Source organism: Hyla sarda, chromosome 3 (assembly GCF_029499605.1).
Source record: "Hyla sarda isolate aHylSar1 chromosome 3, aHylSar1.hap1, whole genome shotgun sequence".
In the NCBI taxonomy this organism is placed as follows: Eukaryota; Metazoa; Chordata; class Amphibia; order Anura; family Hylidae; genus Hyla; species Hyla sarda.
The window spans coordinates 274,294,077-274,321,460 of record NC_079191.1 but is presented as its reverse complement, the minus strand read 5'-3'; the positions used below and the strand labels follow the sequence as shown (position 1 = coordinate 274,321,460).

Genomic DNA, 27,384 nt, shown 5'->3' with positions numbered 1-27,384 from the left:
TGACGTCACACGGGTCAGACACGATAATCCGTCCCCGTGGTCGGGAACCTCCAGCGATTCCAACAGTACTTACACATGGGTTCTTCATGCTAGAATGCGGGGGTCCCCAGCGGCGGGACTCCCGCGATCAGACATCTTATCCCCTATCCCCTAGATGTCTTGGGGCCGGAGTACCTATTTAAGGCCTCAAGTTTACAACTAGTGTGTGAATTTAAATCTCACCCTTCTTTAATTTCTCATCTTAGGGGTCACACTGCTTTATTTCTTGAAAATGATGAGTTGCTAGCAGGCCAAACATCCTGAAGATGCTACAATTTAATAGGAAGCACCAAGTTTTATGAATAGAATTTTAGGACTACTGGAAGTAGAGAGATCACAAAGTAGACAGAGGGACTACAGGTCTGTGTAAGTGGTGCAGCAGCTCACCACAGATGGTGCCATCATTCCAATATTTTATTTTTTTGGTTTGTCGTGAGCCTGGTTACAGTGCCAATGTATGGGATGTTCATACATTTGACCGCATATGGACAACTAGCTGATTTCTCTACCAAAGGAAAAAAAAAAAAGTACAGGACAGCAAACATGAGCTCCAGAAACTTTATTGCAATTGTGGTCCTTTCAGATTCAAAAATAAATTCATGTTCTCAAAAAAAGCAAAGACAAAAATGGAATGGAAATGTATTGCAGATGTCCCACTAGAAAAATACACAATCTTAGGTCTATGCCTGTGTGCCCAATTCATTGAGGGGAGCACCTTCCATTTAGAAAACCACAGACATTCTAATCCTGAAGTAACACAATGTCAGTGTTGTCATGAACACCTTGTAGAAGTAATTCTCCATCATAAGTTATGATTTTTCTTCGTTTTGCTGCTTTAAGGGTTCCAACTAGTGCCTCAAATAGGTTAGCACATTTGTCGTCATTAAATAACACACCAAATTTTACAGTGGTTTTTCCATCATTACCTGGAAGAGAAAAAAAAATTCAATACTTTGGAGTAGATTCTCCAGGTTAACAAATATCAAAAATGAAGCAAAAACCTGTGTGTGTCTGGTGGCCAGGATACTTTTGACTTAGTAACACGATCACACTGATCACAGCGAAACCACATCACCTTGCTCTACTTTGCTTTATGAACTACTACTCCAACTACTGAAAAGTGGAAACTTAGGTTGGGTTCACATACAGTATGCCAATCATCTGGCTCAGGGAACCCACCCTAAAACTTGTTTTAGGATCTGGTGTCCATTTTCCCTGAAGGCCAGATGGGGAAACAAGGCTAGAGGAGTTTCCTTGTCTGGTGTCCATGAGGAGTGTCCAACCATCTGCCATCCAACTTGAGACGCCGGATGAATAAACTTTCCTTTTCAATTAAATGGGATCAGTTTTATCATCAGTTTCTATCGTCAAAAATGCAGCCAGATGCCAGATTATATGTCTTCATCCCTGAGGAAGTCCCTATGTGATGGAATGCGTGTGACCGCTTCTCCTTATTATTGTGATCATTAGCCCTGTGCAGTATCTCAGTCACTCAGCACTGCAGTGTGAGATCCAGATTTTTTTGCCCATCTATACTCCTTTTCATCTAATGATTGTGTACTGTTATAGCATTTATTTATTATTAGTAGTTATTGAGTATTACTCTTATTTGGTTGTTCTTCTGTTTCATTGCAGAATTCAGGAGGGTCTGATATAGCAATATAATAAAAAGGTGTCTACATATTTTTACATATGTATATTGGCAGTTGTGCACTATTTTTAAAATTTGCAAACCTTCTTGCCACAGCACACATTGATGTGCCATCCTGGATGAGCTGCACTATCTGAGCCACTTTTATGAGTTGTAGTCCATCTTATGCTACCACTAGAGTGAAAGCACCGCCATCATTCAAAAGTGCCCAAAATCTCAGCCAGGAAGCATAGGAACAGAGAAGTGGTCTGTGGTCACCACCTGCAGAACAACTCCTTTATTGGGGGAGTCTTGCTAATTGCCTATAATTTCCACCTGTTGTCTGTTCCGTTTGCACAACAGCATGTGTTGCTTCCTGAGTGGACAGTGTGATTTCACAGAAGTGTGATTGACTTGGAGTTACATTGTGTTGTTTAAGTGTTCCCTTTATTTTTTTGAGCAGTGTATTTTATTACTTTTAGTCCCAGTAGGGGATGTTAAAATGCTATTTAATTATATATAATGCATTGGCATACTCTATACCAAAGCATTCCTACCTGCCTTTACCCTGTGAAATCACTTACAGTGCCTTGCAAAAGTATTCCTTTTTTTGTATTTTAGTACATTACAGCCCTAAGTTCAATGTTTTGTTAAAGGGGTATTCCGGCATCTAAGCTATCCAGATCTCCCTGCAGCACCCACTTTGTATGCGAGGCTGCGTTTCCAGTGTCAGAAACTTCCGGGTTTCCAAGACTGGAGACGTGACATAATGCCACGCCCCCCACGTGACATCACGCTATGCCCCCTCCATGGGTGTCCCTCCTAGCGGTCTAGGGGAGGTATGACTGACTGAAAGGAGCATGTATCTGTATGGAGAGGGGGTCAGGGAAGATGGTTGCACGACAAATACGGTAGTTATTCTGCCAACAGCTATTTATGTAATGTGTATGGCTGGACTAAGTTCTAACAAGTCATACAACTTGTGTGGAGTAAATCAGTAAACTACCATAGAAATCTAGCATTGGGATTATATACTATGCTGTTTGTATTACTTGCACAAATAGAAATCCTGAAAAAACTGCAAATTTCTGATTCGGAGATCTCCTATTTTACCTGCAACTACTGTACATTCCATCTGGATTGAAACGAACAAACTCTTGTGTGGACAAGCCCTTTCATGACCAGGCCATGTGTATTCTTCCGGAATGCTGCATTCTATAGAGTGCTATAGTCTTATCTGATTTTATAATGTACAGTGGTATTTTCACCACATTATGGTAATAATAATGACTAACGTACCTTGTATAAGGGAATGGGGCTATGGTTGAACATGAGCCCTGCAGCAAAAATTTCCTGACTCCATTCAATCTCCTCCTAGAAAGAGTTTTGCAGCTGGAAAGAACAGTGAACTTATTTTGATTCATTTCCAATTTCTTTTATTCGTTTACCGTATTTATCGGCATATAACACGCACTTTTAAAACTTAAAATTTAAGGCAAAAATCCTGCCTGTGTGTTATACGCCGATAAATCTTCTGGTCACTGATTTAAAGCAGCCGCAGCAGTGGCTGCTTGTTAAGTATTAGCAGCACGGCCGCGGACACTTTAAATCAGTGACCAGCGGCGTCTCCTCCCAGCTCTGCTTTAAAAGGAAAACTGTCACTTTTCTCCCGCACTATCCACAGGTACTTGTGGATAGTGCGGGAGACGCTGATTAACATGAGCCCTACCTTGTCCGGATCTGCGCCGCCGTTCTCCCGCAATTGTAGTTTTATTATCTATTGAAATCTTCCTGTAACTGGCACGGGCGGGGCTTCGGCGCTTAACTGGCACTGACGTCAGCACCGCTTATGAATATTCATCCCCCCTCCCCCCAGTTAGGAGCGGCAAAGAGAAGGAGAACTGGAGGGAGGGAGGATGAATATTCATAAGCGGCGCTGACGTCATTGCCAGTTAAGCACCGAAGCCCCACCCATGCCAGTTACTGGAAGATTTCAACAAATAATAAAACTACAATTGCGGGAGAACAGCGGCGCAGATCCGGACAAGGTAGGGCTCATTTTAATCAGCGTCTCCCGCACTATCCACCAGTGCCTGTGGATAGTGCGGGAGAAAACAAGTGACAGTTTTACTTAAAATTTTTCTTACCTCCCCCCTCACTCATCATTCCCCCCTTTCCGTAGTTTTTTTTTTTTTTTTAACCTTACAGCGGGTCTTGTGAGCTGTGGTCAGTGAAGCAGATGAAGGACGTCCTCTCCCGACTTCTCTGCGCAGCATCAGAGACGTCACTTTTCATTTCCTGTAGAGGCCGCACTCTAACTCTGACTAGCAACGGCTGCAGGAAATGAAAAGTGACGTCCCTGATGCCGCACAGAGGAGCCGGGAGAGGACGTCACTCATCTGCTTCACTGACCATAGCCTGCAAGACCCGCTGCCTGCCAAAGTGCAGGCAGGTAAGGAAAAAAGAAAAAAAAAAAAAAACTATGAACAGCATTGGGAAAAAGGGGGAATGATGAGGGAGGGGAAGAATAGCATAGGAGGAACATGATGGGGGGGGTGATGAGACAGGGGAAAATGATGAGGGGGAATGATGGGACAGGGTGGGGGATGATGGGACAGGGGGAAATGATGGTGGGGGGGAGGCACTAAATGCTTAATGTCTGAATGGCTAGTGGTGATCTATGACAGGGTGAAATGATGAGACATGGGGGGTGGCGATGAGAGGGGTAAATGTGACACAGGGACTGATAAAAAGGGAAGGAATGATGTGGCACTGGAGGGGACAGGACCAAACTGAGGTGCAGAAGAAAACAAAGTTGGGGGGGATGATGTATCATTTATTTTACATTTTATTTTTTTACTTAAATTTCCCTGTTAAAATGGGGGTGCGTGTTATACGCCAGTGCGTGTTTTACGCCGATAAATACAGTAATTTGGGGAACTATTAGGATTTAATATAACTTCACATTTTTTTTTTTGTAATTGCTATTAACGCCTTAAGGACCCAGCCAATTTTCACTGTAGGACCCGGCCATTTTTTGCACATCTGACCACTGTCACTTTAAGCATCAATAACTCTGGGATGCTTTTACCTTTCATTCTGATTCTGAGATTATTTTTTCCTGACATTCTACTTTATGTTAGTGGTAAAATTTTGTCGATACTTGCATAATTTCTTGGTGAAAAATTCCAAAATTTGATGAAAAAAAATTGTAAATTTAGCATTTAAACTTTGAAGCTCTCGGCTTATAAGGAAGATGGATATTCCAAATAAATTATATATTGATTCACATATACAATATGTCTACTTTATGTTTCCATCATAAAGTTGACATGTTTTCACTATTCGAAGACATCAGAGGGCTTCAAAGATATAGTAGCAATTTTCCAAATTTTTCAAAATCGGAATTTTTCAGGGACCAGTTCAGTTTTGAATACCCCATAAATGACCCCATTATAAAAACTGCACCCCTCAAAAGTATTCAAAATGACATTCAAAAGGTTTGTTAACCCTTTAGGTGTTTCACAGGAATAGCAGCAAAGTGAAGGAGAAAATTCAAAATCTTCATTTTTTAAACTGGCATGTTCTTGTAGACCCAGTTTTTGAATTTTTACAAGGGGTAAAAGGAGAGAAATCTTCCTAAAATGTGTAACCCAATTTCTCTCGAGTAAGGAAATACCTCATATGTGTATGTCAAGTGTTCGGCGGGCTCAGAAGGGAAGGAGCGACAGTGGGATTTTGGAGAGCGAGTTTTTCTGAAATGGTTTTTGGGGGGCATGTCACATTTAAGAAGCCCCTATGGTGCCAGAACAGCGCAAAAAAAATAAAATAATAAAACCACATGGCATACTATTTTGGAAACTACACCCCTCAAGGAACATAACAAGGGGTACAATGAGCCTTAACACCTCACAGGTGTTTGACGACTTTTTGTTAAAGTTGGATGTGTAAATGCAAAAAAAAAAATTCTCACTAAAATGCTGTTTTTTCCCCAAATTTTACATTTTTACAAGGGGTAATAGGAGAAAATGACCCCCAAAATTTGTAACACCATTTTGAAAATATGAAAGTATGAAAATACCCCATGTGTGGACGTCAAGTGCTCTGCTGGCGAGCTACAATGCTCAGAAGAGGAGGAGCGGCATTGAGCTTTTGAAAAGAGAATTTGGAATGTAAGTCAGGGGCCATGTGCGTTTACAAAGCCCCCCATGGTGCCCGAACAGTGGACCCCCCACGTGACCCCATTTTGGAAACTACACCCCTCACAGAATTTAATAAGGAGCGCAGTGAATATTTACACCCCACTGGCGTTTGACAGATCTTTGGAACAGTGTGCTGTGCAAATGAAAAATTACATTTTTAATTTTCATGGACCACTGTTCCAAAAATCTGTCAGACACCTATGGGGCGTAAATGCTCTCTGTGCCAGTTATTACATTACATGAGGGGTGTAGTTTCCAAAATGGGGTCACATGTGGGGGGGGGGTCCATTGTTCTGGCACTATGGGGGCTTTGTAAACACACGTGGCCTTCAATTCCGGACAAATTTTCTCTTCAAAAGCCCAATGGTGCTCCTTCTCTTCTGAGCATTGTAGTGCACCCGCAGAGCACTTTACATCCACATATGGGTATGTTCTTACTCAGAAGAAATGGGGCTACAAATTATGGGGGGCTTTATTCCTATTTTCCCTTGTGAAAATGAAAAATGTAGGGTAACGCCAGCATTTTAGTGAAAATGTTTTCTTCTTTTTCCCCATCCAACTTTAACCCCTTAAGGACGCAGCCCTTTTTCACCTTAAAGTGGTTCTCCGGTGCTTAGACATCTTATCCCCTATCCAAAGGAGCTGGGGACCCCCGGGATCTTGCACGCGGCACCCCGTTTGTAATCAGTCCCCGGAGCATGTTCGCTCCGGGTCTGATTACCGGTGACCACAGGGCCAACGGCATGTGACCTCACGCCTCCGCCCCCGTGTGATGTCACGCTCCGCCCCTCAATGCAAGCCTATGGGAGGGGGGCTGACAGCTATCACGCCCCCTCCCATAGGCTTGCATTGAGGGGCGGAGAGTGACGTAACACGCCATCGGCCCTGTGGTCGCCGGTAATCAGAACCGGAGCGAACACTGCGGGATTCTCGCGATCAGGCATCTTATCCCCTATCCTTTGGATAGGGGATAAGATGTCTAAGCACCGGAGAACCCCTTTTAAGGACTGAGCCCTTTTTCGCAATTCTGACCACCGTCATTTTACGAATTAATAACGCGAAAACGCTTTTATCGAATATTCTGATTCTGAGAGTTTTTTTCGTGACATTCTACTTTATTTTGGTGGTAAATTTTCGGCGTTACTTGCATCCTTTTTTGGTGAAAAATCCCAAAATTTCATGAAAATTTTGAACATTTAGCAATTTTCTAACTTTGAAGCTCTCTACTTGTAAGGAAAATGGATATTCCCAATAAATTTTATTTTTATTCACAAATACAATATGTCCACTTTATGTTGGCATCATAAAATGGACATATTTTTGCTTTTTGAAAAAATTAGAGGGCTTCAAATTAGAGCAGCAATTTTCAAAAATTTCATGAAAATGTACTAAATCTGAAGGGACAGATGTTACAGAACTACAACTCCCAGCATGCCTGGGCAGTCTAGGCATGCTGAGAGTTGTAGTTTAGCAACATCTGGAGGGCTACCATTTGGGCACCACTGTAACAGTGGTCTCCAAACTGTCACACTCCAGATGTTGCAAAACTACAACTCCCAGCATGCCCATGGAAACCCACTGTCCTGCTCTGCCATTGGTCAGAATCAGTTCTGACCAATGGCAGGGGATAGGAGGAGATCACAGCACTGCGACCTCACTCCTAGCCCTCAGGATGATGGGGCTGTCACTGACAGCTCCGATCATCCCTATTTTCCGGGTGATCGGGTCACCAGAGACCCGATCAGCCCGGAATAGCAGAAAATCGCATCTCTGAATTGACATGCGATTTTCTGCGATCGACGACATGGGGGGGGGGGGGGGGGGCGGGGTCTCAGGAGCCACCTGGGTGATGTGTCGGTGTGAGGTGGTTTTTTGCGCCCCCGTAGATCCATGCGTCCGCTCCTCCCCCAGCTCTCCGAACATTTCCGAAGCTAGAACTGGGGAGGGCAGAGCAAGGGGAGAGAGAAGGTTCACGCCCCCTCCCTCATCTCCCCTCCCTGAGCTCGGCTGCTGGACGCAGATCTCTACGACACGCCCCCTCCCTGAGGACATAGATCTCCACAGCAGGTCCCTCCCTCATCTCCCCGAGCTGAGGACGTAAATCTCCACGGCAGGTCCCTCCCTCATCTCCCCTCCCTGAGGACATAGAGCAGTGCTCCCAATGAGCTCTATGTGTAAAGGGGGACATACTGTACGGGCTAAAGGGGGACATTTAGCCCGTACAGTATGTCCCCCTTTAGCCCGTACAGTATGTCCCCCTTTAGCCCGTACAGTATGTCCCCCTTTAGCCCGTACAGTATGTCCCCCTTTAGCCCGTGCAGTATGTCCCCCTTTAGCCCGTGCAGTATGTCCCCCTTTAGCCCGTGCAGTATGTCCCCCTTTACACATAGAGCTCATTGGGAGCACTGCTCTACGTCCTCAGCTCGGGGAGATGAGGAAGGGGACCTGCCGTGCAGATCTATGTCCTCAGGGAGGGCGCGTGTTGTAGAAATCTGCGTCCAGCAGCCGAGCTCAGGGAGGGGAGATGAGGGAGGAGCCGTGAACCTTCTCTCTCCCCTTGCTCTGCCCTCCCCCAGTTCTAGCTTCGGAAATGTTCGGAGAGCTGGGGGAGGAGCGGACGCATGGATCTACAGGGGCGCAAAAAACCACCTCACACCGGGATGCCTGCTGAATGATTTCAGCAGGCATCCCGGTCCGGTACCCAACCGGCTAGCGGCAGGGACCGGAATTCCCACGGGCGTATGCATACGCCCCACGTCCTTAAGGACTCGAGATGCAGGGCGTATGAGGTTAATGAAAATTCTTCAAACACCTGTGGGGTGTTAAGGCTCATTATACCCCTTGTTACATTCCGTGAGGGGTGTAGTTTCCAAAATGGGGTCACATGTGGGTATTTGTTTTTGCGTTTATGTCAGAACCGCTGTAAAATCAGCCACCCCTGTGCAAATCACCAATTTAGGCCTCAAATGTACATAGTGCACTCTCACTCCTGAGCCTTGTTGTGCGTCTGCAGAGGATTTTACGCCCACATATGGAGTATTTTCCTTTTACCGCTTGTGAAAATAAAAAGTATAGGGCAACACCAGCATGTTAGTTTAATTTTTTTTTACACTAAACAGGCTGGTGTAGCCACCAACTTTTCCTTTTCCTAAAGGAGAAAAAGCCCCAAAATTTGTAGTGCAATTTCTCCCGAGTACAGAAATACCCCATATGTGGCCCTAAACGGTTTCCTTGAAATACAACAGGGCTCCGAAGTGAGAGAGCGCCATGCGCATTTGAGGACTAAATTAGGGATTGCATAGGTGGAGATTGGGAATCACTGGCGTAGAATACCCCTAACAGGGTGCCTCCAACTGTTGCTAAACCCCCAGCATGCCTGGACAGTCAGTGGCTGTCCAGAAATGCTGTGAGTTGTTGTTTTGCAACAGCTGGAGGCTCAGTTTTGGAAACACTGTTGTACAATACGTTTTTAATTTTTATTGGGGGGGGGCAGTGTAAGGGGGTGTGTATATGAAGTGTTTTACCCTTTATTATGTGTTCGTGTAGTGCAGTGCAGTGTTTTTAGGGTACATTCACACAAGCAGAGGTGTACAGTGAGTTTCCCGTAAGGAGTTTGAGCTGCGGCAAAAAATTTCAAGCTGGAAATTTACTGTAAACCCGCCAGTGTGAATGTACCTTTTACATTCACATGGGGGGGGCAACCTCCAGCCATTTCAAAACTACAACTCCCAGCATGTACTGACAGACTGTGCATGCTGGGAGTTGTACTTTAGCAACAGCTGGAGGCACACTGGTTGGAAAATACTGAGTTGGGTAACAGAACCTAACTGAAGGTTTTCCAACCAGTGTGCCTCCAGCTCTTTCATAACTACAACTCACAGCATGCTGAGACAGCTGTTTGCTGTTTTGGCATGCTGGGGTTTGCAGTTTTGCAAGAACTAGATGGCCACAGTTTAGAGACCACTGCACAGTGATCTCCAAACGGTGACCCTCCAGCTGTAGCAAAACTGCAAATCCCAGCATGCCCACAAAGAAAACAGCTGTCTGGGCATGCTGGGAGTTGTAGTTTTGCAACATCTTGAGGACTACACTTTAGAGAGAGACCACTGTATAGTGGTCTCAGACTGTAGCCCTCCAGATGTTACTAGGCAACTCATCGGCTTCCGTAGGATCCAGGGAGCAGCATCGCCGCCCTCTGCTGCCGCCGGTTTACCAGTTCTGCCCCGCCTATTGTGGGTGGGCAGGACGGGGATAAATAAACTTTGTGAAACTGCAGTTCCAGTGCCTCCTCAAGTTTTCTTCCAATTTGGACTTCTAACTAACATTACTGTTCGACAAATCTGAAATTCTATTAGTATTTGTGAATCATGACGATGCACAGTAATTTTTGTATCCTTAAAAGGGGTTATCCAGGATTAGAAAAACAGAGCTACTATCTTTCAAAAACTGCTCCCCGTCTGTCTCCAGGTTGGGTGTGGTTCTGCAGCTTAGTTCCTTTGAAGTGAATGGAACCTAGTTGTAAAACCACACCCAACCTGGGGACAGACGTGGAGCTGTTTTTTGAAAGAAATTAGCAGTGTTTTTCTATTCCTAGATAACCCCTTTAAAGGGGTTATCCAGGAATTTTTTTATATATATATCAACTGGCTCCAGAAAGTTAAACAGATTTGTAAATTACTTCTATTAAAAAATCTTAATCGTTTCAGTACTTATGAGCTTCTGAAGTTAAGGTTGTTCTTTTCTGACTAAGTGCTCTCTGATGACACGTGTCTCGGGAAACGCCCAGTTTAGAAGAGGTTTGCTATGGGGATTTGCTTCTAAACTGGGTGGTTCCCGAGACACGTGTCATCAGAGAGCACTTAGACAGAAAAGAACAACCTTAACTTCAGAAGCTCATAACTACTGAAAGGATTAAGATTTTTTAATAGAAGTAATGTACAAATCTGTTTAACTTTCTGGAGCCAGTTGATATATAGAAAACAGTTTTTTTTCCTGGATAACCCCTTTTAAGTTATAACTATTTAGTATAAATGAAGAGAACCTATGTATAATAATGTAATCTAAGGTTTACCTTTTGTGCCAAGACGACGAATCTCTTCCACAAGAAGACCAACTTCATGTTCTACATTCATTTTTATCAACCTGAAACAACATAATGCAGACATCTTTTGTGAATCGAAATGTAATAATTTGTCTTATAATTTAAAGGGTTTTCTCATCATAAACCTTCTTTAATCTGGTCATTTTGGGTTCAGCGGCAGAGAACGCTGCAGGCAGCTGACTTTCTCACAGTATTACCTATATCAGTGGTCTCCAACTTACGGACCCCCAGATGTTGCAAAACTACAACTCCCAGCATGCATGGACAGCCGTTGGCTGTCCGGGCATGCTGGGAGCTGTAGTTTCGCAACATCTGGAGGTCCGCAAGTTGGAGACCACTGACCTATATTCTCTGCCTATAGGCAAAATAGGCAGCTGGCTAGAGCGCCTTCTCTTGATGGGGGCGTCACTCTGCCTCAGTGTGTCACCCCAGTAGTAAGGCTATTACATGAGCAGGTGGTTTGTTACAGTGTGTCACCCCAGTAGTAAGGAGATTACATGAGGAGGTTTGTGACAGTGTGTCACCCCAGTAGTAAGGAGATTACATGAGGAGGTTTGTGACAGTGTGTCACCCCAGTAGTAAGGAGATTACATGAGGAGGAGATTTGTGACAGTGTGTCACCCCCCAGTAGTAAGGAGATTATATGAGGAGGAGGTTTGTTACAGTGTGTCACCCCAGTAGTAAGGAGATTACATGAGTAGGAGGTTTGGTACAGTGTGTCACCCCAGTAGTAAGGAGAATACACGAGGAGGAGATTTGTTACAGTGTGTCACCCCAGTAGCAAGCTATTTAAAATCCTTCCAGCAGCACTGAGTGAAATAAAAAGTAAGAGACAAATCAGGGGAATGCCGCTTACATACATGCTGCTTACATACATGCTGCGTCACAACCAGAATTGCGCACAGAAGATCACAATAGTGATCTAGTGTTTGGTAACAGTTTCAGGATGTTACAATGAGGTAAGATTTGCTCTACAGTAAATAGAGATCAGCGGGTTTAGCTATTATTGTGGGGATTCCCATAGTCTATTTGTACACACAGGCCACTGTTGAATAAACAAGACACTTTTCTTAGCAATACAGAAAGCAGGAAGCAAACTTTACGGAAGTTTAAGTGACCAAGAGAAGCAGTAGCCTACGCCCACACCTTCCTGCCGACAGCTACCTTACATTACAAACGCACAGATCCTCTTTTGACATGGTGACTTTTACAGAAGGACAAGTAGTGGCTTCACGTACGTTTTGTCCATTTGTCTTCATTGACTATTACAACACGTTATTTAGAAGCTGAGTAAAGTTCTAGTTTTATTTCTTTCTTTTTTTTTTACAGAAACAATGCCATGCTTACTGCATCTGGTGCAGCGCCACAGTGTCCAGTGATCCCTCAACCTACAATGGCCTCAACATACAATAGTTTCAACATGCAATGGTCTTTTCTGGACCATTGTAACTTGAAACCAGAGTCAACATACAATGCTACAGACAGTCCAGATCAGTGAAACATGTCAATGGCTGGAAGCACGGACCAATCAGAATGGGCATTTTACTTGTAAAACATCTGTATTACTGAAGTGTATGCACTGACTGGTGTCTGGTAGCGCCCCCTACAGTACAGGGAGGTATTACATGTTCTATACTACTCTTTACCTGGGCCAGGGTTAGCTGCTCCTTTGGACACCAGGTGAGGGCGACTCCAGGTTACTTTTTTAGGACATTGCGTGTACTGTACAGGACCATGAAGAAGCTCCTGTCCTCTACATAGACCAGTGTTTCCCAACCAAGGTGCCTCCAGCTGTTGCAAAACGACAACTCTCAGCATGCCCGGACAGCCTTTGGCTGTCCGGGCAGGCTGAGAGTTGAAGTTTTGCAACAGCTGGAGGCACCTTGATTGGGAAACACTGATTTACAACTCCCAGCAGATGTTTCTTACTTTTATATGTACAATCTTGCTTTATCTGTATTAATTATCTACTTATCTTTAATCCTCACGTTTTCCTATTTTTGGATGACATTTTTTGGTGGCTTCAGAACCAACTACCAGGTGTCCATAGAGTTATGGTCTCAACATACAATGGTGGTCCTGGAACCAATTAATATGGTAACTTGAGGGACCACTGTACACAGGATGCATCTGGTGCAGCGCCACAGTGTACACAGGATGCATCTGATGCAGCGCCACAGTGTACACAGGATGCAGCTGGTATTGCACATAGAGTGGCGTCTCAGTCCGATACGGTCAGCACTAACTGGAGAGTGTCAGACTGAGTCGGGGCACATCCCATTGACACTAAAGTGTTGCATTGAGGTCTGACAGTAATTCTCTACATGCTATAGCACCAGCCTGTCTTGTACTGGATCAGAGTCAGTTGACCAAAGGAGAACTAACTGGGCAGACACGGGATGAACTATTTTTTTATTTTATTTCTGGAAACATGCCATCCTATGGTACTGATAAAGTCACTTAGCTCGTTCCTACAGTCACATGTTGTGCTGATGGTTGTTTTACTGATCAGCGATTACAACACTGAATGAATGTAAGAATACAGCTATAAGTGTGCATTGGTCAAATAAGCACCGAGGGAGACCGAGATGTAGACATGTGGATTAGTCACGAGATTGTCATCAGATTGATGCCATATGGCAAGAAAATGATCATCACCGGTTTGGAACCTCTGTGCAGTCTGAGGCTGTGGCACGTTGGGGGGAGGGGATTTTTCACATGCCAGTCACAGGTATATTCGTCAGATCTAGTGAGAGCTGCAGATTTCTAAATAAATCTGCCACTTAGAAAGGGGTTATCCATGAAAAAACTTATAATATATATATATTATATTATATTAATTATATATTTCAACTGGCTCCAGAGAGTTAAACAGATTTGTAAATTACTTCTATTAAATTGTTTTTAATCCTTTCAGTACTTATGAGCTGCTGAAGTTGAGTTGCTCTTTTCTGTCTAATTGCTCTCTGATGACACCTGTCTCGGGAACTGTCCAGAGTAAAAGCAAATCCCCATAGCAAACCTCTTCTACTCTGTGCAATTCCCGAGACAAGCTGAGATGTCAGCAGAGAGCACTGTTGCCAGACAGAAAAGAACAACTCAACTTCAGCAGCTGATAATTATTGGAAGGATTAAGATTTTTTTTAATAGAAGTAATTTACAAATCTGTTTAACTTTCTGGAGCCAGTTGATATATCAAAAAAAGTTTTTCCCTGGAATACCCCTTTAAGCGTCTGCCTGTACACTGGAACCAAAATTCTTTAAAGGATGACGGATGTAACAAATAACATCAAAGGTAGTCTCCTGATTATTAATTAATTATGACGTCTACAGCCGCCTTCATACTGGGAGACAATATTCAGGGAAAATAAAAAGCCCCTTTGCTAGCAGATTGTAATATAACAGTGTTTTCCAACCATGGTGCCTCCAGCTGTTGCAAAACTACAACTCCCAGCATTCCCCCGACAGCCGAAGGCTGGAGGCACCCTGGTTGGCTAACACTACTAAAGGATGACTCACATAAGATCACAGCTAAAGGCAGGGTAGGTTCACACCACGTTTTTGCAATACAGTTCCCATATAAGTTTTCAATTTGAAAACCGTACGGAACCGTATTGAAAACAGTACAGTGATCCCTCAACTTACAATGGCCTCAACATACAATAGTCTTTTCTGGACCATTGTATCTTGAAACAAGACTCAACATACAATGCTTTGAAATCTGCGAAACGTGGTGGAAGAACCAACCAATCAGAATGGATATTTCACTGGTAAAACCCCCTGTGCATGCACTGACTGGTGTCTGGTAGCGCCCCCTACAGCACAGGGAGGTATTACATGTTCTGTACTCTTTACCTGTGCCAGAGTTAGCTTCTCCTTTGGATATCAGGTGAGGGCGGCTCCATTTTCCTTTTTTTAGGACACTGTGTGTACTGTATAGGACCCTGAAGAAGCTCCTGTCCTCTACATAGACCAGTGTTTCCCAAAGAGGTTGCCTCCAGCTGTTGCAAAACTACAACTCCCAGCATGCCCGGACAGCCTTTGGCTGTCCGGGCATGCTGGGAGTTGTAGTTTTGCAACATCTGGAGGTTCCCTGCTTGGGAAACACTGACATAGACAGTGATTACAGCTCCCAGCAGGGTGTGTGCGGGTGTGTCTCCTGAGACTTCCAGCAGAGCAGAGCCAAGCAGAGTTTTCCAACAAGCTTTCCCCAGGTTTGTGGCAGATTCCTGGGGAAGAAGCTCCTGCAATGGAGCCTCGTGGCTCCACTCCCCGTTCCAGGCTGGCGGGAAGTGGAGTGAAAACTTCGACAGCCATTGTTCCGGCCGGGAGAAGATCGGGCAGAGTCTGCAGCAATGCAGGCTCTGCTACCCAGGCTACGGGTGCCAGCCAGAGATCCACTGGTGGAAGAAAGGCACGGAAAAGCAGTGTGGAGATGTGGTCGGAGAGTGGGCCCGGCGAGTCCAGTTCCACGTACTGCTCCCGCATGGCCGCAAGGTTTGCGGAGTACGAGCAGCGCGGCAAGGAGCTGAGGATGGCCAGAGAGGATCTGCGTGCGACCCAGAGTCTGATGAGTACAGGATCCAGAAAGAGCAAGCCAGAACTGAAGAAGAGGATAACATCGCTGAAGGGCGAGATTGTGAAGCTGGAGGCGAGGAGAGCGGAGATACTGGAGGGGAGCGGTCTCTTCAAGGAGAAGCTGATCAACAGCGATCGGTTTGCCGCCACGAAATCCCCAGGTAAGGTGGAGGTGGATGATGGGGAGAGTAGTGGCGGTGAAGATAGTGAGGATGGTGGTGAAGAGGAGAAGATGGAGGAAAGTGTGGGAGTTGTAGCTACTCCAGGTGACACCCAGACCCAGGACAGCTACATTGAGGCTGGACAGGTGGCACTTCCGCCAAGCGAGAGTGAGGAGGATGACGTGGAGGGTGAGGCTGGGGGTCTGCTGAGGCCAATTGTGATGCAGGAGTCCCCAGCCCACCTCCAGAATTTCACCTTTGGGGACGAGGAGTGTGAAGATGTGGTGGTAAAGCAGAGGTCCAAGAAAAGGAAGACAAAGGAGACGGTACAATATGTATTTGTCCCCTTCCAGCAGTCTGGGCCAGCTGCAAAGCTGGTTCAGGCTGCGGGCTCCCCCAAACTGCCAGACCCCGTTCCTGAGGTGGAGCGGGGCCAGCACGGGGAGTACAGTAAGGCGTCAGCAACGGCTAAGGGCGCAATAGTTGTGAAGCCCACCCATCCTGTCGGTAGGGAAGGGCAGGATGGGCTCATGCCGGGCAGCTCTGGCACTGCAGAACCGCCCCAGGGTGGCAGGGGGCGTGTCCAAGTGCCAGAGGAGAGTTACGCTGCCGTGTGCTCGGGGGGCGGTTCCCCGAGTACTGTGGGCACTACTGGCGCCGCGGGGCACTCCCCTGTGAGGGGGGGGAGTGTCCGGGCGCCAGAGAGCGTTGAGTCCGTGTGCTCGGGGGGCGGTCCCCCGAGTACAGTTTGTTCTGTGGGCACTGCGGGGCACTCCCCTGTGAGGGGGGGGAGTGTCCCGGTGCCGGGATCGGTGTCCATTCAGAAGGAGGAGCCATCGTCAGCAGCAGTCAAGCCAGAAAAAAAGTCTGTAGTTAAGCCAGCGGTACTACAATTCCCAGCCAGCCCAGAATCAGTCAGGCAGGGTATGAGTGAGAATGCTGAGTGTAGTAGTGTTGTGGATGAGAGGAGTGTCAGTGGAGTGAATGTTGGTGGGAGTAGTGGTATGGATGGAAAAAAGGATGATGTGAGTGGTGGTGTGAATGGTGGTTCTGGGTCTGGGTCTGGCCCGGCTGCCCCCCCGGCAGTGACTGCTCCTAGGAGCTATGCTAATGTCGCTGCCGGGGGTCCAGGGGGGTCCCCGTCTCCGTCCATCCCCGGGGGTTACTTGCAACAGCGCCTCCTGGAGGCTCTGCGTAGGGGAGACAGGTCGATCCAGGTAGAGGGAAGGGGTGAGGTCGACCTGTCTTTCTGGATAGAGAGGCACGGTTTGGGGGCTTTCCGAGAGCAGAATGGGGAGGTGGTCTGGTCCCTCCCGACAACCGGGCAGGACAATAACCGCAGGAATGTGGTCCGTCTGATTTGGAGGGGTGAGGATGCATGCCCACCTCGCGCTAAAGTGGTTGAGCTCCTCCTCCAGATGGAATTCAGGGCGAGTGACATCTTTGCCCTGATCCACCCCTACGGTACGTCCGAGTTTGACGTCAGCTTCGTTCGGCCAGAGGGTCTCGAACTCTTCTGGTCAAACTACGAGGTGGCGAAGAACGAGCCCGGCTGGCGGGATTTTGCCGTAAAGGCAATTTCCCGTCAGAACTCGGTCAAGAAGGTGACCGTTTTGACCCGTAACGAGTCACTTTCTTGTTACGACATCATGACCTGGCTCGGTCGGTATGGGGATGTGACGGACATGCCCAAGAAAAACATTGATGAGCACGGGATCTGGTCCGGGGCCTGGACGTTTTCCGTCAAACTCAGGCGTTCAGGGAGTACGGTTGCCCACATTCCGTCAGCCGCCTTCCTTGGACGTGACAGGATCCAGGTCTTCTACCAGGGGCAGCCTAAGGTCTGTCACAGGTGCGGTAGCCCCACCCATTTTAGCGCAGCCTGTACTGTACAGGTCTGTGCTTTGTGTGGTGGGGTGGGTCATCTGGCCGCATCCTGTAGGCAGATCCGCTGCCATCTGTGTGGTGTCCTCGGGCACCCTTTCAGCCGTTGTCCTAGCGCCTTCGCCCGTGCGGCGGCCGCTCCGGCTGGGGAGAGCTGTGAGGTTGCCTCGGCTGGAGAGGGTACGAGCAGGGATGGGGGCGCACCAGGGCTAGTGAGGAAGAAGGGCCCCGCCAAACTAAGGCGGGAGGAAAATCGGAGGAGGAGTAGGGAGCAGGAGAGTGCCCAAGTGACGGGGGTAGCTCCGGCCCCTGCTCCTGAAGCTGGCCCTGAAATGACTGAAGCCCTGGAGGAGGACGTGCTGGATGAGGAGGTCAGGAGACTGGGCGAAGAGGAAGGCAATATGGCCGACTCTTCCGATTCCTCCCACTATGAAAGTGTGGATGAGGAGAGTGTAGAGAAGGCCAAAAAGAAAGACAAGGGCAAAAGGAAAGGGAGAAAGAAGAGGTCCAAGCCCTCTCTCCCTCGTACTGCGGGCCGGGTCCAAAGCGGAAGCCTGACTGCCCCCCCTCTGGTTGACCTGTCAAACCGGTACCTCGTCCTTGATAACATCTCCTCCCCCTCCTTGGAGGGGGAAGGTGAGGGCGGGGTGCCTAGGGAGAGAGAGCCTCTGGGGGGAACTGGGCCCTGTCCTGTTGAGGCACCTTCCTCGGAGGGCAGGGCTAGACCGGGGTCGGACGGAGACGGGGACCATATGGATCAGAGCGAATCCAAAAAAAGGGTTAAAAGTGGTCCTGCCCTTTCTTCTTCTTCTGGGGATGAGGGCACGAAGAAGAAGGGGAAGAAGAAATAAAGGTGAGGCCGTCTAACTTAATCACCCATGATGGCGGCACTCACCCCATTGACGCTGGCATCCATTAACTGTGCCAGCATAAAGTCGGATACGGCTAGATTCGCAGCCTTTGATTTTCTCGGCCGTGTTGAAGCCGACATTTTGTATCTGCAAGAGACCAGGTTGTCAGATCTAGCCTCCCTGGTAAAAGCCAGAAGAGAGTGGAGGCGCGGGCCCTCCCACTGGTCTCTTGCGGCTGAGCCGTATAGTGGGGTGGCGGTCCTTTTTACCGCTCCGGTTGAATGCCGACGGGTTATTGAGTTAGAAATGGGGAGGTGCCTGATCTTAGATGTCCTCATGAAGGGGCAAGAGCTCCGGCTCATTAACATCTACGCCCCACAAACCAAGTGGGGCCGCAAAGATCTCTTTATGAGGATTAAGCCCTTCCTTTTTACTAGCCGGCAAGTGATTTTTGGAGGGGACTTCAATAATGTCACGAGGTCCCAAGATAGGAGAGGTTCCAATGGTCCGCTGGCTTACGATAGCGTGGCCCTCAATAATATAGTTAGGGAAGCTCGCCTAGAGGATGCCCACATCCGGAGCCCCTCAGGCCACGTGGGTTTCACCTATCATCGAGGTAGCTGCAGGTCTAGGATAGACAGGTTTTATTTAAAGGAGGAAGCCGTCTCTTCCGCAGTGTCCGTGGTTGAGGTGGAATTCTCCGATCACTGTATGATTTTGTTTTCCTTGAATGTTTCAGAGACCCCCTGGATGGGTAAAGGTTATTGGAAGCTGAATTCGTCCCTCCTGGAGGAAGCGGAGATAAGACAGTCCTTTGAGGACTTTCTTCAGAGTCAGGTACCTTTACTGGACTTTTGTAGTAGTAAGTCAGAGTGGTGGGAGATATTCAAGAAGCGGGTTGCGGGGTTCTTCCGCCAGCTCTCGAGCCTCAGGTCCCTGAATAGGTACCGCCTGTATCGGGGTCTGAGGAGGAAACTCGAGCTCCTTGTCTCGACTGGAGGTAGCCGGGAGGATATCTCCAGAGTGAAATCCTTGCTGATGAGGTGTCAGTACGATAGGCACGCATCTTTGGTTTTTGAGAGGGATTACGGGAGGTACCGCTCGCCCGACCCTTACAGGAACTGTAAGATGTCAGTGAGTAGTAAAGTGGTCTCAGGACTGATTGATAGTACGGGATCTCTGAATCGGTCCAGATCAGGGATCCTGGAGGTCGTCAGATCCTTCTACTCGCACCTCTTGGGAAGGAAGGATCTAAATCGAGACGGGATGTCGGCTTTCCTGGCTGAAACTATTCCTGAGCCAGGGGTAGACCCCTCTCTTGATGTTTTGGCAGAAGAAATCAGGGAAGAGGAAGTGAGACTGGCGATCGAGGGGCTTGCCCCCAAGAAGTCACCAGGTCCGGATGGCTTAACATCCGAGTGGTACAGGACCTTTAAGGAGTCTTTAGCTCCCCTCTTGACTGAGGTATTCAATGAGTGTCTCTCCTCGGGCACTCTACCAAAGTCAATGAGGAGGTCAGCCCTGATTCTTCTGTCAAAGGGTAAAGATCCTAGCCGGATTGAGAATTGGAGGCCCATAGCTCTTCTCAATACGGACAGGAAGCTTCTGGCCAAGATACTGTTTAATCGGTTGGTGAAGTTTGCACCCCGGCTCCTTTCGGGGGCCCAGCACTGCTCTGTTCCGGGCCGAAGCACCTTAAGTGCTGTCCTCAGTGTCAGGGAGGCAGTGGAGCGGAGTAGTGCGGGTCTCTGGAAGGGGTACATGCTGTCCTTGGATCAGGCCAAAGCATTTGATCGGGTGAACCACGAGTACCTCTGGTCCGTCCTCCTGAGATATGGCTTACCGAGTACTTTTGTGAATTGGCTTGTCACCTTATATGCAGGGGCAGAGAGTTTCCCGCTGGTGAACGGTTGGTCTGGCCGCTCTTTTGAGGTGGGGTCCGGGGTCCGTCAGGGTTGTCCTTTGAGCCCGCTGTTATACGTGTTCGCAATCGATCCCTTCGTCCGGAGGGTAGATTGTGGGCCGTTGGCGGGAGTCGGGATGACTCTGGCGGAGCCGGATGTCGCCCAGAGAGTGGTGGCGTACGCTGATGATGTCACTATTTTCGTCTCCTCACGGGAGGAGGTCGATGTGGTGATGTCAGAGGTGGACCGCTACTCGGAGGCATCCGGGTCCAAGATCAACCGGGATAAGTGTGAAAGTCTCTGGCTGGGAGGGGGAGATCCCACGTTTGATCTCCCTGACACCCTTCCAGGGCTCCAAGAGTCAGCAAAAATTCTGGGCATCACATTCGGCCAGGATGATTATCCCACCAAAAACTGGGATGGTAAGCTCCAGGATGCCACTCAGAGGGTGAACCAGTGGAAGGGTTGGTCTATGACCCTCAGGGAAAGGGTACACCTGATCAAATCGTACCTGCTCCCCTTGTTTATCTATCTGGGCAGTGTATGTATCTTACCAGAGGCTTACTACACTAGGGTCTACAGCCTGTTTTTCCAACTGTTATGGGGGAACAGGTTGAACCTAGTCAAGAGGGAGGTTACGTACCGCACGAGGAGACTAGGGGGTTTATCTATGGTAAACCCCGTGGTGTTCTTAACGAACACCTTCTTGAAAGCCAACATTGCAAACCTCTGGAAAGAGAGGGCTCCTCCGTGGGTACTCTCCTGCAAGGAGTGGTTTCGGCCTTTCTTCCAGGAATGGGAGACAGGAGGGAAAGTGAAGGACCTCCGTACACCACATGGATATCTTCCGGCTTACGCTACCCCGACTCTGAAGGCGATACGTCGGTGGGGTCTGGGAGTGTGGGAGATCAGGACCCAGTCAAGGCAGTTCCTTGACAAACGGGTTCTGTTGACCCACTTGCTGAAGCCTCTGGCGCTCAGGGACTGCCCAGGTCGGGATCTGAGGGTGGGGTTGTATCTTTTAAACATGAAAAGGATCCCCCAGAAGTTTTGGGACTTGGCCTGGCGCTGCTTTCAGGGGAAGCTATGTGTAAAGGACAACCTGAAGTACAGGAACTCTGATGACCGGGGATGTCCCCGAGAAGAGTGCGGGGACACGCTGGAAAGCATGGACCACTTCCTGCTTCATTGTCCCTTTAACATAGGGGTCTATAACAGGGTGGGCGCTTCCATCGGCTGGAGTCAACTTGCCGGCCTTGCCTATCCGGAGTGGGCTTATGGGGCATTCAGGAACCTGGGTGGCCGAGATCGGGGCACTTTATTCTTAGTCAGTTTAGTGGTTAGGTACTACACGTGGAACGCACGGTGCTTAGTGTCGACCCAACAGAAAATCCTCTCCGAGGTGGAGGTATGTAGGAACATCACTGGTGACCTCGGGAAGATCAGGTCTTTGGAGTATGGCAGTCTTGGTACCAGTAGGGCTTCTCTCCTGTGGAGAGGTTTCTCATTTCATGTGCCCTAGGTACTAAACCTTTTGGGTAGAGTACCTTTTATTTTTGGTTAGGGGTTGTTATAGGGGTAGAGATAGGGTGAGGGCAGGGTCAGATTTCTTGTAGGGATAGAATTAGGGAGAATTGTAGGGGGAGTTAGGGAAAGAGTATAAAATAATTTATGTATCAGGTCTGCCATCCTTCTCCCTGGTGGTGGGCTGATGCATGTGCACATTAGCTTTTTGTTTTGTTTTCAATTACATGGTATGAAGGGCTTACAGGCAACCAAACTTGGGCCTAAAAGGGGTGGTGGTTCAGAATGTATAAGTTTGTATATAAGTTGGTTGGGAGGAGTGTTAGGTGGGGAGGGTGTATTTGTGGGTGGTGGTTTTGTGGTGTTTTGGGGTCCTGACATGGGTCAGTGAAGGACTGGACTTTGAGAACGGTATGGACGGTATGGACTCTGACCCATGTACAGGAGGGGTGGTGTGGGTGAGGGGACAGTTTTAGTGTAGGTGCTTTCCGTTATTTTCTGTAGTATATTTTTGTGTATTTTCAGTGATTTTTGTATATATTGTGTTTTGTATTTATATTGTTTTATATTATTTTATATTATATAGTGTATAGTGGCAGTCGGGTCAGTAGTTAAGTGGTGTCATATGTGTTTATGTGTATATATATGTGTGCGTTTATGTGTATATACATGTGTATGTATATATATATATATATATGTGTGTATGTGTATGCTTGCGTATATGCATGTTAAATACATGTTTGTGTATAAAATTTTATATTTAATTTTTTCCTCCTTGGGGGGGCTGCTCCCCTCTGGTGTCTCTGCTCTCCTCGCCTCCGGCTTCGCGGTCTCGCTTTTCGGCGGTGTTGTCCTCTTCTTTGCTTCTGGCTTGCTCTTTTTGGGTCCGGCGCTCGCCGGTTTCTGGGCCGTGCGCGGGTCCTCTCTGGCCGTCCTCGGCTTCTTGCCGTGCTGGGCGTGCTTCGCGGGCCTTGCGGCCGTGCGGGGGCGGTACGTGGGGCTGGGCTCTTTGGGCCCTCTCTCCGGCCGCGTCTCCGCGCTGTTTTTCCCTGCCCTTCTTTCACCGGTGGATCTCTGGCTGGGAGGCAGAGTGTTATTTAGTAGCAAGTTGTGCCGAAATATTATAAAATAAATTTTTTTTTTTTTTTTTTTTTTTTCCCTGGGTAAGGGTAATTTTTGAGTTACAGCCAAGTTGTGCTACTTTTATGTTCCTTTTCTTTTGTTTTATAGCCAAGTCGTGCTTTATTTTATGTTTTATAAATTTTTTTTTTTTTTAAGCCAAGTTGGGCTATTTTTATGTTCTTTTTTTTTTGGAATGAGTGTTTGTGTGTGTTTTTTGTCTTTTGGTATGAGGAAAAAAGTAAAAGTATATTTTAGTAAATTTGGGCTGGCCGGTTAGGCAGATTTTGTTTTTGTAATTTTATTTATGTTATGTTTGTTATAGCTGGTTGAGCTTGTTTTTGTTTTATGTTTTGTATCAGATTTGTTTTTCATTTTTATAATAAAAAGAGTTACAGCTCCCAGCAGATCTTTATTACTTTTATATGTAAGGATTTGCTTTATCTATATTAGTTATCTACTTATTTTTGTTTAATCCTCACTTTTTCCTATTTTTGGATGACATTTTGGGGCTTCAGAACCAATTACCAGGTTTCCATAGAATTATGGTCTCAACATACGATGGTTTCAACATACAATGGTCGTCCTGGAACCAATTAATATTGTAACTTGAGGGACCACTGTATGCATTGACTCTCCATTGAAAACCATATGCCATGTATTTTTTCCCCGTACTCAAAACTGTAGCCTACCACGGTTTTTGGTCCGGGTGAAAAAAAAAACGTATTTTTTCTTTTTAAACATGGGAACCGTATGTGTGTACGGTTCCATCCGGCTTGAACCCTACAATGTTTGACTTTGCACATGCGTAGTGCACGCCGAAAGTTTTGTTTCTTGGAATTTCAAACAAACAAGTGAAATATATACTTTTTTTTTTCCTTAAAAAAACGGATACAACCAGACATCATTTTTCAAACCGTATACGGGTTAAAATTTGTACACTTGTTTTGATACAGTTTAGTCCAGTTTTGAGGAATCCATTTTTCTTCAAAAACCTGATACGGTAACTGTATTGCAAAAATGTGGTGTGGTCCTGGCCTAACTTTTGGGTTTTGTCATTTTATTGGTGTATTTTTTACATTCGATTAAAAAGCAGCAAAAAGCCCTGTGTAAACTGATCCTTAAAGGGGTACTACATATAAAATTATAAAAAGTATGACATTTAAAAACCTCACCCACTGTTCCACATCACTTTCTAAATAGGAAGAATGATGGGTAAACATGAAAATACAACATTTACTTTTCTTAACCCCTTAACGACCACGGACGTAAATGTAGAGCCTGGTTTGGCGGGACTTCGCGCACCAGGACGTACATTTACCGGGAGCATCGGAACGGTGCTCGCGTCATACACGGCAGGTTCTGGCTGCTAGCAGTAGCCGGAGACCCGCCGGGTAATGGCAGACATCCGCGATCGCGCAGATGTCCGCCATTAACCCCTTAGATGCCATGATCAATACAGATCACGGCCTCTGCAGCAGTGCGGTACTTTGAATGGATGATCAGATCGCCCGTAGCGCTGCTGCGGCGATCCGATCATCCAGCCTGGCGGCCGGAGGTCCCCTCACCTGGCTCTGGCCATCTCCCGGGGTCTTCTGCTCTGGTCTGAGATCAAGCAGACCAGAGCAGAAGATCACCGATAATACTGATCAGTGCTATGTCCTATGCATAGCACTGCACAGTATTAGCAACCCAATGATTGCTATAGATAGTCCCCTATGGGGACATAAAAAGTTAAAAAGAAAAAAAAAAAAAAGTTGAAAAATTTTAAAAATTATATATATATATTTGGTATCGCCACATGCGTAAATGTCCTAGAGATGAGCGAACTTACAGTAAATTCGAATCGTCACGAACTTCTCGGCTCGGCAGTTGATGACTTTTCCTGCATAAATTAGTTCAGCTTTCAGGTGCTCCGGTGGGCTGGAAAAGGTGGATACAGTCCTAGGAGACTCTTTCCTAGGACTGTATCCTCCTTTTCCAGCCCACCGGAGCACCGGAAAGCTGAGCCGAAAAGTTTGTGACGAATCGAATTTACTGTAAGTTCGCTCATCTCTAGTCCTAACTATCAAAATATAATGTTAATGATCCCGTACGGTGAATGGAGTAAACAATAAAAAAAAATGTCCAAAAATGCAGCTTTTTTGTCACATTTTATAAAAAAAAAAAAAAAAGGATCTAAAAGTTTTATATATGCAAATGTGGTATTGATAAAAAGTACAGATGAGGGTGCAAAAAATGCGCCCTCATACCGCCCTATATACGGAATAATGAAAAAGTTATAGGTGGTCAAAATAGGGTGATTTTAGATAACTGATTTTGTACAAAAAGTTTTCCATTTTTTTTTAAGCGGTACAAAAATATAAAATATCTAGCCATGGGTAACATTTTAATCATATTGACCCACAGAATAAGGAACACATAATTTTTACCGTAAATTGTACAGTGTGAAAACGAACCCCTCCAAAATGTGCAAAATTGTGGTTTTCATTTAAATTTCCTCCCTAAAGAATTTTTTTGGGGGGAGGGGGGGGGGGGGGGGTTCGCTGTACATTTAATGGTAAAATGAGAGGTTTCATTACAAAGTACAATTGGTCACACAAAAAACAAGCCCTTATATGGGTCTGCACATGGAAATATAAAAGAGTTATGGATTTTACAAGACGAGGAGGAAAAAACTAAAAACGCAAAAAATAAAATTGGCCTTGTCCGTTAGGTTAAAATGGGCTTGGCCCTTAAGGGGTTAAAGGGGTACACCGGTGGAAACTTTATTTATTTTTATTTTTTTAAATCAACTGGTGCCAAAAAGTTTAACAGATTTGTAAATTAGACAAAATGTATTCACAAGCGCTGGAGGGTGTAGAATAGGCCCACTCTGCTGCTGCACTCTATTACGTTTTCCCCGTATGCCGTACAAAAAAAAAAAAAAAAAGGAATGAAAGCTCGAATGTTGGATAAGAGTGCGTGCTGTGTGGGGTAAAGTGCAATGGGGTGAAAAATAAATGAATGTCAGATAGAATGCGAGGTAGTATAAAAAAAAAAAAATTAAACAATCCTTCCAATACTTATTAGCTGCTGAATACTATAGAGAAAATTATTTTCTTTTTGGATTTCTTTTCTGTCTCTCCACAGTGCTTTCTGCTGACACCTCTGTCCATGTCAGGAACTGTCCAGAGCAGGAGCAAATCCCCAGGGCAACCCTCTTCTGCTCTGGACAGTTCCTGACATGGACAAAGGTGTCAGCAGAGAGCACTGTGGACATACAGAAAAGAAATAAAAAAAAATTCCTCTGTAGTATTCAGCAGCTAATAAGTACTGAAAGGATTAAGATTTTTTAATAGAAGTAATTTACAAATCAGTTTAACTTTTTGGCACCAGTTGATTTATAGAAAAAAGTTTTCCACCAGAGTACCCCTTTAAGTAAGCCGGTGATTGCGGTCAATGGAGGATACAACCAGTGAGAACTTCACTAGCCATGGGGTCTGCTTAGGTCGCCCACCCTGAGGATCTAGTGATACCTATGACTAGTAATACCAGGCTTTTCTCCTAGGCATAGCCCCTGATCGTCTGATGCTCTACACATGACACAGGGCACCAGAGAAGCAGCCATATATGGGCACAGCGATGCCCTCCGGGTACCCAGGTGACATTGCAGCTGCCGGGACTCACCCACTAGTTGGCTCTGGTGATCGTGCACCGGGGACTGCAGCGGCGGCGGAGACGGGTCACACCGGGTCCTGATCGATACAAGGAAGGAGGAAGAGAGCCGCTTTGTGTAGGATGGAGTTAATGTTAGCTGCACCAGGGCCGCCCATAAGAGCGGGGAGAAGCCTATTGAATGAAAGCCGGGAGGAAATGGGGAGGAGGCTGCATGCCGGCATATTACGTGCGAGGCGAGCCCCGGGAGACGCGCTCTGCTCAGGTCAATGTACAGCCGCCGGGCCGAGCATGCGCAGTCGGCCCACCTAACAAGATGTATATACACAGGCGAGGACTGCTAGAGGGGGTGAAGAATATGTGGCGTGGCTTCTAGCAGGTCACATGACCGATCTGCCTGCTCTTAGTCAATGCTGAGGTCGGAAGGAGAAGGGAGTGTTATGAGGGGTAGTACTGCCTGTGTACAGGGAAAAAGGTGCAGTTACCTAAAATAACCAATGCAACATTACATGAACAGTGCTGGATCAGTCATACAGGCCTTTACTTCCATCATTCATTGGCCACACCTCCCATTGTGAGATGGTGGGCAAGATTTCTTTTTACCCTGCCAAAATGATGCGATTGGCAGACCAAAAAGTGTCTGCTCATTGGTTGACTACTCACTCTATGGTATTTCTGCTTGAGGACCTTTGGAGGTCCCTGTGACGTAGTCAAACCTATCACACTGTGTAACA

General features: G+C 46.6%; 1 protein-coding gene across 2 annotated transcripts; it reads right to left on the bottom strand.

The window, feature by feature from the left end:
* Window positions 1-246: 246 nt before the first annotated feature.
* Window positions 247-27,184, bottom strand: ABRACL (ABRA C-terminal like). 2 transcript variants are annotated; one of them, XM_056566685.1, is made up of 3 exons: window positions 27,136-27,184; window positions 10,943-11,013; window positions 247-965 (listed from the first exon to the last, which is right to left on the bottom strand). In XM_056566685.1, exons 2-3 carry the CDS (start codon window positions 11,001-11,003, stop codon window positions 781-783), a joined length of 246 nt encoding a protein of 81 aa, XP_056422660.1. In that variant the 5' UTR covers window positions 11,004-11,013; window positions 27,136-27,184; the 3' UTR covers window positions 247-780. The 2 variants fall into 2 exon arrangements, with proteins under 2 accessions (XP_056422660.1, XP_056422658.1); XM_056566683.1 differs by lacking the exon at window positions 27,136-27,184 and adding an exon at window positions 26,663-26,977 and having other exon boundaries at window positions 296-965.
* Window positions 27,185-27,384: the final 200 nt, after the last annotated feature.